The sequence below is a fragment of the Hyaena hyaena genome, unplaced genomic scaffold (genome assembly GCF_003009895.1).
Source record: "Hyaena hyaena isolate Hyena2069 unplaced genomic scaffold, ASM300989v1 scaffold_985, whole genome shotgun sequence".
Lineage (NCBI taxonomy): Eukaryota > Metazoa > Chordata > Mammalia > Carnivora > Hyaenidae > Hyaena > Hyaena hyaena.
The window spans coordinates 383,360-396,191 of NW_024081619.1; the positions used below are offsets into that span (position 1 = coordinate 383,360).

The window sequence follows — 12,832 nt, forward strand, 5'->3', positions numbered from 1 at the left end:
CAGTCTGTGACTCCCTCTCTCTCTGACCCTCCCCTGCTCACGCTGTCTCTCTCTCCTAGAAATAAATAAAACATTTAAAAAAAAAAAAAAAGAAATGTAGCTATGGAGGTTTAGAATATATATCTAGAGACTGGATTAAATGTGACTGTTTAAGCAAACCAATGACCAGAGTGCCCAGTCCAGCAGAGGGGAGGGATACAAATGAGACAAGGGAAACTATATCTGAAGAGAAAGAATTGACCTAAAATTAATCATGGCAGTGCATCTATGTTGGTCTTGCACCAAAAAAAAAAAAAAAAAAAAAAAAAAAAAAAAAAAAAAAAAAGGCAGCTCTCTAGCTGGGATGGGCATGGTTTGGTGTAGGCAGATCAGGTCTTAGCGTCTACTGCATCCCCCTATGCTCTCCCTCAGGTCCCACCTTGGTGGTTGTGGGGAGAAAAATGGTGGCTCCCCAGTCCCCTATGGAACCAAGGTTTGCAATTCACTCTTTGGGTCTGGTCTCCCTGTGCTGTGGGCGTAGCCGAGGTGGGCTGTGCTCTATGTCCCAAGCCAGGCCTCGTTTCCAGATCTTAGTTCCCGTGCCTCGTTGGTACTGCCAGAAGTATAAACTTGTAGGCCAAGTCAGTCCCTCTGAGAAGTTTCAAGCCTCTCGCTTCCCCACTGGGAATGGAGCTGAGCCAGAAGAGCAGAGGACCAGCTTCAGGCGTGTGGCTTCCCCTCCGGGTGGAGCTGGTGAGCAGAAGAGAGGTTCCTCCCTGCTTCGCCTGGGACCAGTGCGTCCGGCTTAAGGTCAGCTGGACAGCTGGAAATCAGATCCCTCTGTGTCCCGAGCTGAGGTTTTTCTCTTCTCCAGGGACAGGGATGGTTTCCTGAGCTGTTTCGGCCGCTCTTTCTTCTCCCCTCAACTCACCGCGGTTCCCTGCAAAGGGGGCTCCCTTCCCTCCCTCCATGTCTCCGTCCTGGTCCGTGTTTATCTTCCCCAGTTCACACTCACGCTATAATGTTTCCTCAGTGGACTCTGTCTCCTTTTCCTCCCAAACTTCTGGATTCTGTAAGGGTTCCTATGGCTTCAGGCCTTCTCCGTTTGAGAGATGGGGGCGAGTGAAACATACGGAGCTCCCTACTTCTCTGCCATCTTGCCTCCTCCCCCATCAGGTTTTCCAAGTTTTAAGTCAACTGGGTTTCTTTTTGAGGGATGTGGAAAATACATGCTGTGTACATGATAAAAAGCAGTTATCATTAACAAAGTTGCAGCTTTTATATGGAATAGGAAAGACTGGCATTTAATTCTAAGTATTTAAGAATACTGCTGGATTCATCTTAGTATTATTTTCGGTGAAATCAAGGGACTTCTTAAACGTTCTGTTGTCCGTTGGGGTTATGTTAATATAAAACAGCTTTCTCCATCGTAATCACCTTAATACCTGTCAATATTGCACATCTTTTAGTCAAGTCTCCTGTCTTCACTGGAGTCATGGAAGGAAGGAAGATGTTTTTCTATTAGTTTTTAAAGCAGAAGGGGGCACTAATGCTTCCTCCCCTGCCCCCACCCAAATATTGGAGAGCTCTTTGAGGAAAAGGGAGATCTGGGTGATTTGAGGAAAGAAACAGTTGGTGGCTAGGCAGTCTAATTATGACAGATATCTACTGGAAAACATAAAGAATAAGCTCTATGGTGTTATTTGTCATTGCGGCACACACTGATAAATCTGTCACCTCTAGGAGTAGTATAAATAGTAGAAAGTGAAGATAAAATGACCTACCTTGTGCAGTGTGTTTGCCCTCATGGGGACTGCCTCATCCTGCCTAATGACTCGGCCACTCTGCCCATTTTAAACCAGTGTGTACATTTGTATACATTGTCAGACACCTGATAAGTTTCCATATATGAATAAAAATAATTGAACATTTGAGGTCCATGGCAGTTAATGAGGAAGATTGAAATGTCCTTGGAAGAGGTTTTTAAAAAATGAACCCAGGCTCTAACATTAGATTTATTAGGTATAAAATAAAAGCATCAACCATCTGAAACAATGCTCTGTGTTTTAGTTCACTTCTCATTTATCTTTCTACTAGTTCAACAAAGTATGTTTAAGCAGCAAGACATTTTAACAAGATCTTGTATTGTTTTGTTAAATTCTAAATAATTTCCCGTTTTTTCATTTTGATAATAATAAAATGATTATTTCAGCACCATTTTGTTCCAAAACGTCTCTTCTATTTCAATATCTATATTTAGGTGTGGAAGGAAGGAAAATAACCTGATTTTCAAATACTTCATGAGGAACCACACCAATCAATTAAGTTGAGGAGTTTTTAGGCAAACAACACTCTATCAGTGTATAAAGTAGTCCATTTATTACACCTTTCAAATTTTTGTTGCAATGCTCTCTGTATTTCTTTCTTTTCTTTTCTTTTTTTTTTTTTTTCCGAGTTGATTAAAATTTCTGTATTGGCATTTTGGTGCTGTTAGATGGAAGTACTTCACATTCCCAGCAACTAAGGGTGATATGTTTGGAACACACATATGCTTTCTGCTAATAAAACATTAACACCACCTACGTCACTTAGTATACATTCTAGGTGCTCTTTGAAAAAACTTACAGTATATTAACATACTTATTAAACACATTTAGTACTGACATTACCACTATGAAACTTAGAGATAAGTGTATTACCAACAAGCACTGTAAAGAACATTTTGAGATACTCCGTACAAGTCAACTTTAGGAAAGAAATCTAATCAAAAATGACTTGATGGTTTAACTTCTTGGATTTATTAAGTTCTGATAGGCAATTAAAAGCAACTTAATTCCCCCATCCCTTACCACTTAGCAAAGAGTTATTTCAGCTCTTTGCCATGAAGTTAATTTGTTCAGACATTATCTGGCATATATATGAATTTTAAAAATATAGAGAAAGCAATTAAAGACCACTTTCACCCTTAAATTAAAGATAGCTTCTTGTTTTAGCTGTACTATTCCGTGAGAAAGTATTAAAAACTTAAGCAGTTATTTCTACAAGTTGAACATTATGAGTAGTCAAGTTCCAGGAATCATAAGAAAGCCACTATATCCACAGTTATTGGATTAACATTGTACTGGCTGACCTAGATATTTATCTCCCTTTTGCAGTTAGTTGCTAGTCAGTTTGTTTAACTAATTCAAAGCAATGCTTTGTTCTTTGTTTTAAAATTTATTTTATTGATTCACCGCAAGCTTTCCCTCATCTCCTTTACTCCAGATCCTCCACGAAATGATGGAAGAAATTGATTATGATCATGATGGAACAGTCTCCCTGGAGGAATGGATCCAAGGAGGAATGACAACAATTCCACTTCTTGTGCTCCTGGGGTTGGAAAATGTAAGCATTTACACAAAGAGGGTGGCCTGGTGGTAAGTCAGTGGGCTGCTCTGTTACACATTCTGATTATAAATGGATTTGGCCATTTTCTATCATTAAGCATGTAGCGAGTGCCTGGACCTTTAAATAGGTATACCACAGTGCAATTTTCATAATAAGTCATGATTAGTACTTGCCACAAACCCATTGATTCACTTTAAGTATTGCTTTATTCTTTAATATATTTCTCTTTTTTTTCTCTACTTAAAACATGATATGGCTTGAAAAAAAATATTGACCTTCTCATTTTATTTACTTCAAGAAACTCCCCAATTTTATTACGTTCTTTGGTTCTTATTGTGCTCCATCTCATTCCATAATCGCCATCCCCAAGAAGAAAATCTATTTTATTGAAAACCAATACTTGGAGAAGCCAATTATACACTGAGGTAGTTAAGAATATATATGAAACATAATTTTTTCTTACTTATCATCATATCAGCCAGCCTTTCATTCTAAGCCTGCCAAAATTTTCTTGTATCATTGCCCCCAGTGGTAATTAAATAGTGGTTTAAGGGAAAAGAAATTAACCTAATTTAGAATGGGATATGATGGTGATTTTGAGACTGAATCTTGCTGCCCAGTCTTGATGTCTGTTTTAGTAATCGTTCATTTCAAAGTCAACGAGTCACTACTAGATCTTTGTATTTATCATTAATAAACAAGAATTAAGTCTAATGTGTATATAGTAAAAGGTACACAAAGATTCAAAGAACATTACTGATGGAAACCACAATGGCACATAAAATATTTAGAATTTTGAAATGCAAGAACATCATGTCAACCACTTTGCTGCTGACTCTAAAACTTCTCTTACTTCTCATTACCAGAGATAACAATGTTACAGATTTAAGACTACACCACAGTTACAGGAGAGACCAAAGTTTTAAAAGCCCTCATGAAATCTTACAGTCTGTATTTGTAAAACATGAGAAAATACACAAATGTGTTTGTACACATTTACACATGGGTTTGGAAATATATCTGTGGGCTTTAGCAAAGTAGCATTTCTCTCTTTTTTACCTGAGCCTTCATATTCTTTAACATTTAAGTTAAGCTTACCCCTCATGAGGCCCATAGGATTTTAAATATGGTCAGAGGAAGGTAAAGAAAAATTACTAATAAGATGATGTATAGGAAGGTATCCTTAAAGTAAATAATTTATTAAAACAAAGTAGATATTATTGTTAACAGATATATAAAACTACATTTTGAAAATTAATGAAGCATTATTTCCTGTATCTGACGTTCTCATACCATACATAACCTGATATACTTTGATAATAACCTGTTGTGTGTCCCTATATTATAAATATTTGTTTAATTACTTAACACACCTGACTACTAAAGTATTTGTAAATAAATCAGGAGGAAATAAAAAGAAAATTAACAAAAAGTTAACATTTTAAGGATTAGAGTATAGTCTAAACAGAAAAAGCTGTCACATTCTAGTCAAGAACTTCTGATGATAACATTTCCCTCAAAGAGAATTTTATATTTTTAAAGCTAAAATTGCAGTTATTCTAAATGTTTATGGCAATTTTAGTATGAGAGATGTATGGGAATGAGTAACTAAACCATTTGTTATTTGGTATGCTGGACAGCAAAATGCCGAAATGCAGACTCAGTCATCTATTTTTAAAATATTACAGAAAGATTTTGAAATGATGTTCTTCTTAGGAAACAGTTGTTTAGAATTTTTTATAACTTCAAAATTATAGCTTATTTATGAAGTTGTGAAAACAGCATGGGTAAATATGATCCACAAGTCCATATTGATTTAATTCAATTTATTTTAAACAAATAGAATATTTCATCAGTTTCTAATGTAGCAGTAAATTTATTTTACCTGACTTAAAAGTATTTTCATGAATTTAAGCAGGTTAAGAATACCTAATATACTTCATAATCATATTCTTAAATTTCTATTTTGGGTCTTTAGTAATATGAGATGTTTTTGGAGCTTAACAGGAGAAATCCATTTAGGGTTTCAAAGTAGTAGACCTATATTCCAAAACTGTGTTTCCAGTGAAAGCCACTAGATGGCATGGCTACATCATTTAACAGTTACAGATCAACTTAAATAGGAGATGGAATTTTTCCTCTATAAAGAATTCTGAGAGTTAATACCCCTTTTCCTTTTTCTTTTAAAAAGAATAAGCTGATAATACTTTAAACTGCCTTTTAATAAACTATATGAGCCGTGTAATTACGGTCACAAAACAGAGCATTTATTTGTTAGAAACAGCTTTTTAATTTCAAGGCATGGAAAGTGTTCTACAAAGCAGGAATGACACAGTGACGACTGAGTGATGAGGGCCTTTTTTTAGTAATTGAGATTTATTTCCTTTTCTGGAGGCAGTTAATGTGTTATGTTATTACCTGTAGAGAATTTGATTCATGATGCCATTTTCCCCTCCCCCCATTCCTCCCCTCAACACTTTTGCTAATCAAATTGGAAATCTAGAAGCTTTAGGTTGAATCCAGCCATTTATTGTGCAGTGGTCTTGTTATGTTTTCCTATATATTCTTGTCTTCTGTCAATTATGAGCTCAGGGAGTAGATTCTAATTGATAGTGCTTGTTAAATACCACAGTGTATTTGAAAGTGACTGTGGTGTACTAGCAAATTATACAGATAAGAACATTGTCCTGAGAGAGAGATCCTTACTTGTAATGCAAAACAGAACAGTTGTGATTTCATTGTAGATTATTTTTTTTCCATCAACACACTTTACATGTTTACCCTATTGCAAATAGTATCTGCTTTGGCAGCAAAATCAGAAATATAATTTATCAGAACCTGATTCTATATCAAATGCTAGAGAATAAGACTGATTTCATTTCTATTATAAGAAGTCCATGAAACTTAGCATACCCAATATGGAATGGTACAGTCTCTTACATCTGAAGGAAAGCTGAGAGTTTGGGTGGCACTTGTGATTTTTATTACACCTGAAGCAGAGTCATTTATTTATAAGGTAGGTATCTGTTGCAACTGCTCATTTACACCATTATGGCTAACACAGAAACAATCACAGAAGTAAAGGAGAGCAAGGCTGTTTTCCAACAAAACATTATTTACAAAAATAGGTTGTTAGTCAGATTTTACCCAAGCACCATAGTTTCCTACCCCTGATCTAGTCTGTCACTAATCTGTCATATTAGAAACAGAAAGAGTATTAGTCTACGTTTAGTCATTCAGGAGAACGGAGTCTAATATCTTTTTGTTTAGCTCAGACAACCCCAGCAAAGACCTGTGGACTAATGAAGAGAGAGTACGGTAGCAGTGAACTTTATCAACTTCATCTTTACATTGGCTCTGTTATTAATGAACTAGGTCATTTTTGTGCCAGCCAGTCATTCTCTCTAGATACAAAAAAAAAAAAAAAAAAAGAAGCTAGGTAAGAAATTCCCTTTCCTTTTCTAATATTCTTTGAATTCATATATTCCTTTTTTTTTTAGATAAACAAGATAATTCATAATGGTCCAATTCCCAAAACCTGTAATCTTGGATCATTACTAGATTTTTCAAAGAAAATTCCTGAATTCATATTACCATAAAAACAGAAATACATATCTAAGTAGGAGTCTGGCTTAAAATAAGAATACTTTAACTTCTTAGTCTTAGATTGTAGTGCCCACATCTGACAGGTATGGCTTTTGAATGAGTATATGTTTTCATTTCATTTTATGTGTTCTCAGAATCCTGGACTTTAAATACTATACGTAATGTAAACTTTGCTGTTGATCAGAATGTTTTAAGACACATTTTCAGCTGACTCAGCAAAGTAAAAGGAACCTTTTGGTGTGCCTCCTAATTTCTGATGAGGTCTATTTCCTGATGAAATTTCTGAGTATAATGGAGAGCCGAAGATGATGCATTCTTAATAGACTAAGCTATATTTGGAAAACTAATGCTTCACACTCTATTTTTTAAATTTAATTTGGTTGAGCTGTTGTTGTGCTGTTTATACATTGCTCAATCTAGAAAGGAATTATGAAGCTGGATAAATGGAGCAGTTCTTGAGATTGCAGACTGGGTCATTCAGGGACACTGACTAGGTGTGATGTGCGGTTGAATTTGCATTTGAACCCAAGATGGCAGGGCCTGAGCTTGACTTTTAAAAATGGGATCTGGAGATAAGCAGTTGATTGCAGCTCTACTCAGAATTTTAAACTGTCTCCGTGCATTCTCTTTGCCCAGCCATGAAGTAGCTTATCCTTTTGTCTTAAAGAACAATTTCTTACATACTGTAACTTTTTGGAGACGTTGAGCAGAAAAGTAAGGTAATTTTAATGGTCCTTATTACGTAAGGAGTTGGGATTAATTTGCAACATTAGCTCTTGAAAGTGTTTTAATTGAAATCAGCTGAAACAGACAGGGATGTGGCTGGGTATTAGGGGCATTTTGGCTATGGCATTAGTCAGTTTTCTCCTTGAGGTCTTTAGAAAAAATAAGATTACTTATAATAGCCCTGGTTCACTTGAACACTATATGTGATCTTGGATGTATTTTGGGAGAAACTAAAACTTTAGAAATCAATAAGATCATGAAATAGCTTTCAAAAAGTTCCAAACAACATTCTTGCCTTTGAAACCTCCTTCTGACTTCTAGGGAGTAAAAAGGGAGAAGGAATCTTGAGCTCCTTCTCTGTGGGAACTTGCCTGTGTTTTATTAAGTAGTTCTCTGTCCTAATCAGTTCACAGAACTGAATGACTACATTTATAAAATATAGTGTTTTATAAATACCAGGAAGAAATTTCTACCAAGAGTGATATCTGACAATGAAAAACTGAGAACAAATTTTTTATGAAACAATGTATAGTAAATCTACAAACATCCTTCTCAAGTCTTTTGGCTAAAACATTGGGATGTTACAACTCAACTCAATGATAGTAATAATATTTGCTGTTTATATAACACCAATCTTCTGAGGAGTTAAATTGACTTCACAGGTCTTATATAATGAAACCTCACATCACAGCCTGAGAGAGGAAATTAGGTGTTTTCATTTTATTAGAGAGGAAAATAAGATGAAAGGTAAAATGGCTTATCCACATTCTCATAGCAGGCCAGGAATCAAACCTTCTGGAATTCCTCATCCTTTCTTGTTTAAAAAGATGAATTCTTTTCTATGACAATAAATATTTATTTGCAATAGAAGTACTATTAGGAATATGTTCTACTGGCTGATAGAATATAATAAGGGACAGATTCTCCCTGTCCCCCACTAAGTTTAATAAGACAAACAAGACAAGACATGAAAATATAGAGAGCTAAAGTATAATTTGCACTGCTGAGAAATAGTTGGCTCCTGGTTTCAATTTCTTCTCTTGAAGACACATACATATTTCATCCTTTGCATATTTTGGCAATGTATCCGGTTAATAGCTATAAAGCTATTTAATTTGTTTTTTGGTAAAGTATTTTATGTCTGGGTAATGGATTTGTACATCAGTTGCAGCCTGTAACATGGCTAAGTGTTCTGATTGACAGAACACCCACGTTCAGACTTGTTTATTTTTTGATAAGGAAAATGCCAGCTAACTTAGTCCATATGTGCTCTTCAACAGGATGAGGCTTATTCACATGTAATGGACATTCATTTAAAAATAAAATGACAAGAATTTTAAGAACAGTAATACATATGAAAATTAGACTTTTTTCTTTCCTCTTTTCACTTAAGAATGTTTGTTTAAGCTGATTTTATCTATATCTATATATTATTTCTATCTACCTATCTATATCTATATCTATATCTATAATCTATCGATCGATCTATATTAAATTAAGAACCCCATTACTTCAACTTTTCACTTAGGATGCTTTATTCTTACTTTAAGGAAGAGAAATTTTAAAATACAGTTTAAAAAACAGCAATGCTAAACAAATGTATAAAATGTTCCATTCCTATAATACCATTAGTCTCATGACTTAAACAAATTAGAACTGGGTTCAGAAAGTACTATAAACACTATTTCTTATTTTATTTTATTTTATTTTATTTTATTTTATTTTATTTTATTTTATTTTGAGAAAGAGAGACCATGAGCTGGGAGGGGCAGAGAGAGAATCCCAATCTCCACTGTTATGGAAGAGCCCCATGCAGGGCTTGAGCTCATGTAACCATGGGATCCAGACCTGACCCTAAATCAGGACTCAGAAACTTAACCAACTTAGCCACCCACATGCCCCTATAAAAACCATTTCTTGGGGCAACTGCGTGTCTTAGTCGGTTACATGTCTGACTTCAGCTCAGGTTATGATCTCACAGTCTGTGGGTTAGGGCTCTGTGTTGGGCTCTGTGCTGACAGCTCAGAACCTGGAACCTGCTTCAGGTTCTGTGTCTCCCTCTGTCTCTCTGCCCCTCCCTCATGCATGCTCTGTCTCTCTCTCTCTCTCTCTCTCTCAAAATGAATAAATGTTAAAATTCTTAAGTTGTGGAAGAAAATTAAAACACCAATATCTTCTGATGCTCTCTCCACAACACCCTTAGCATAACTACTTGTGTTGAGAGTTTGTTTGTCCAAAAAATACAAACAAACAAACAAAACAAAGCATTCTCAGGAACTGTGAGGGCTCTGAGAGTTACCCTACTTGCACATTAGCAAGTTAGCTTGCTAAAGTTTCATGTATGTTTCATTCATGTGAAGAGGACATGAGGTACCTGGGTCAGAAACAAAGGACTTATTTACTCACAGCAGAGCAAGCAGTAAGAGCTGCATGTTTGAGCTTATAGTTTTGGCCTATTGTCTCACACAGGTGATGGAATATAGTCCCAAGGAATCACTGTGCACAACCTCGGAGCTTGGAACCCCTGGCTTGGAGCAACTAAATCTTTTATAATGTGCAGTAAACAAACCTGCTTAACCTTTTCTTAGAAGAGAGAGATTATTTTTATTATATGGGACAATAAGTAAAACTGCCCTTTGCTCTGTATGTAGATACATCTCTATTGTCCAAGGATACTTATTTTTCAAATATCTGTGAAAAGATAACCTGGAAAAAATGATATTCCTTCTGCTTACAAAATGTGCAGAAATTCAAGACACCCATGGAGAATTATCTCCCAGGAAACATTTTCATTAATGTTTCATATTATGATGCAAATTTGACATTTCTGGTTCTAATGTAAGAGTTAGTTACTATGGATTTAATCAAGTATTTTAAATCTGGTGGTTTGTCTCTTCCCTGGAAATAGGGAAAGGTGTTCAGAAAGCATTATTATTAATATTTTACTATCAACAGATATGAAATGATCTGGACATGTTTATATTGTCCCACCACTATGGAAAATGTATTCATGTCCCAGCACACAGTAGGTGATCAAAAGGTTTTATTAGGTGAATGTGTTTTGAAAAATATGGTAACTAGGCTAACCTGAAAAGTTATGTCCTATAATGGTTTCTATAAAATAAGTGATGCCTAAAATTAATCTGAGTTTGATAGAATTTGGTGAATGATATACAAGGACCGCAAGGAAGAAAATAATAGTAACAAAAGTAATGGTATTTAATGATTTCATTTAGTGGCTTGACCTTCTTATAAGGAATATAAGAGATTAAAGAGCATCTTAGTATTTTATTTCAGTCTGAACAATATAGATGTAATTAAACACCTATTAGAGAAATAGCTATTATGATATTATATAGTTTTACTTAGAAGAATAAATCAATATTATAATTGTTGTAAAAATGTGAATTAACTTAAACTTAAGATTATTACAGCAAATTGGGGCACCTGGGTGGCTCAGTCAGTTAAGCATCCAACTTCAGCTCAGGTCATTATCTCACAGTTCATGGATTCGAGCCCCGCATCGAGCTCTGTGCTGACAGCTAGCTCAGAGCCTAGAGCTGGTCTCCGGATTCTGTGTCTCTCTCTCTCTCTGACACTCCCCTGCTCATGCTGTCTCTATCTCTCAAAAATAAATAAAACATAAAAAATGTTTTTAAAGATTACAGCAAAAACTACAGTGCTTGTTATAAATAAATACAGTATTATAGTTTTAATATTTTAGCACCTTTCTTGGAGATTAAAATCATTCATATTTTACAAAAGAGGAATAAACAAAATGATAATAATTAAGCCCTTAAAAAGTTTATCTTTTAAATTTTGCTATTTGTGACATACAAAAATATACTAATGTAAATTCTAAGATGTAAGTAATCCCCTATTGAAATCTTAAAATAACACCAATAACTTACCTTTAAGTAATTGTTCTTTCCCACCTCATATCATCCCATTTCTCTACCTGTTTTAAGACCCACTATCATGATATTTAAATATTCCTACGACTAAGCAAGGGTTAACATTCTTTCTAAGTTTTTATTTGTCAGGCTCTTCCACTCAGGAAGAGTGTTTTCTCTTTCTTTATTTTACTTCCTTTCTGGAAATATTCTAAGGATAAAATTTTCAAAGGCAAGTCAGGCATGTCTTCGTTCTTTGGGAGTGCTCAGTTTGGCAGGTCATTATGATGGTTTGGGACACGCTGTTGAACTGTTGACATTAGACAAGAATGTGTGCGTTGCTATAGTATCTGAGATGTGTTAGCAGGATCTCATTCCACTAGAGCACATGTGTTTTTCTAGACTCTTTGGCGATCTTGGAGAAAGTCAGGGATGAAATAACAGATTGTCTTCAAATGCCTCAGTCCAGCTCTGAATTTTATTGGCACTTGCATATTCCACTGTTTATTTCATTAAGTGAAATCTGTTTCTCTTACTCCTGCGCAGAACGTGAAGGATGACGGACAGCATGTGTGGCGACTCAAGCACTTTAACAAACCTGCGTACTGCAATCTTTGCCTGAACATGCTGATTGGTGTGGGGAAGCAGGGTCTCTGCTGTTCCTGTGAGTATATTTACTTTGCCTGGATGTCATCACCTGGAGAAAAGGTTGATTTCATGGAAAGTCCTATCTGTAGACGGAGACCTAAGAAATCATTCTGACCCTTCCTGTACCTAGGATTTATGGTTCTCTGCAGTCTGTTCCTAAATGTTTAGGTCTCTCTGCTGTTAACTTTCTTCAGTTTTGAGAAATCTTCTCCGTGAAAAAGAGCAAAGGACATTTTCTAATTCATTAGCCATTTTCTTTCCATTGTAGCTTGATTTATGTATGATTCCCATTATCTGAGACTATTATGAAAATACTGACTGTTTACTCATATTTTTATCTTATTCATATCTGTCCTTTTTCCCCCAAGTTAGCTACTTAATTCACATTGTCTTCCTACAATGAGACATTTCTTTTAGTTTTTAAAAACAATGAAATTATGGGTCACCTGGGTGGTTCAGTCGGTTGAGCTGCCGACTGTGGCCCAAGTCATGATCTCCCAGTTCATGGGTTCGAGCCCAGTGTTGGGCTCTGTGCTTATAGCTAGCATAGAGCCTGGAATCTATCTTTGGATTCTGTCTCTCCCTCTTTCTCT

At 35.6% G+C, this 12,832-nt stretch overlaps 1 protein-coding gene across 1 annotated transcript in view; it reads left to right on the top strand.

Annotated features, from left to right (window-relative positions):
• LOC120223374 (diacylglycerol kinase beta-like) overlaps positions 1-12,832 on the top strand; it is a gene marked incomplete at its 3' end in the record, with an annotated part of 391,667 nt that overhangs the window by 187,824 nt on the left and 191,011 nt on the right. The window contains exons 8-9 of the mRNA XM_039221452.1: positions 3,244-3,363; positions 12,138-12,255. Coding sequence (XP_039077383.1) covers positions 3,244-3,363; positions 12,138-12,255 — 238 coding nt within the window. The remainder of the gene's footprint in view (positions 1-3,243; positions 3,364-12,137; positions 12,256-12,832) is intronic.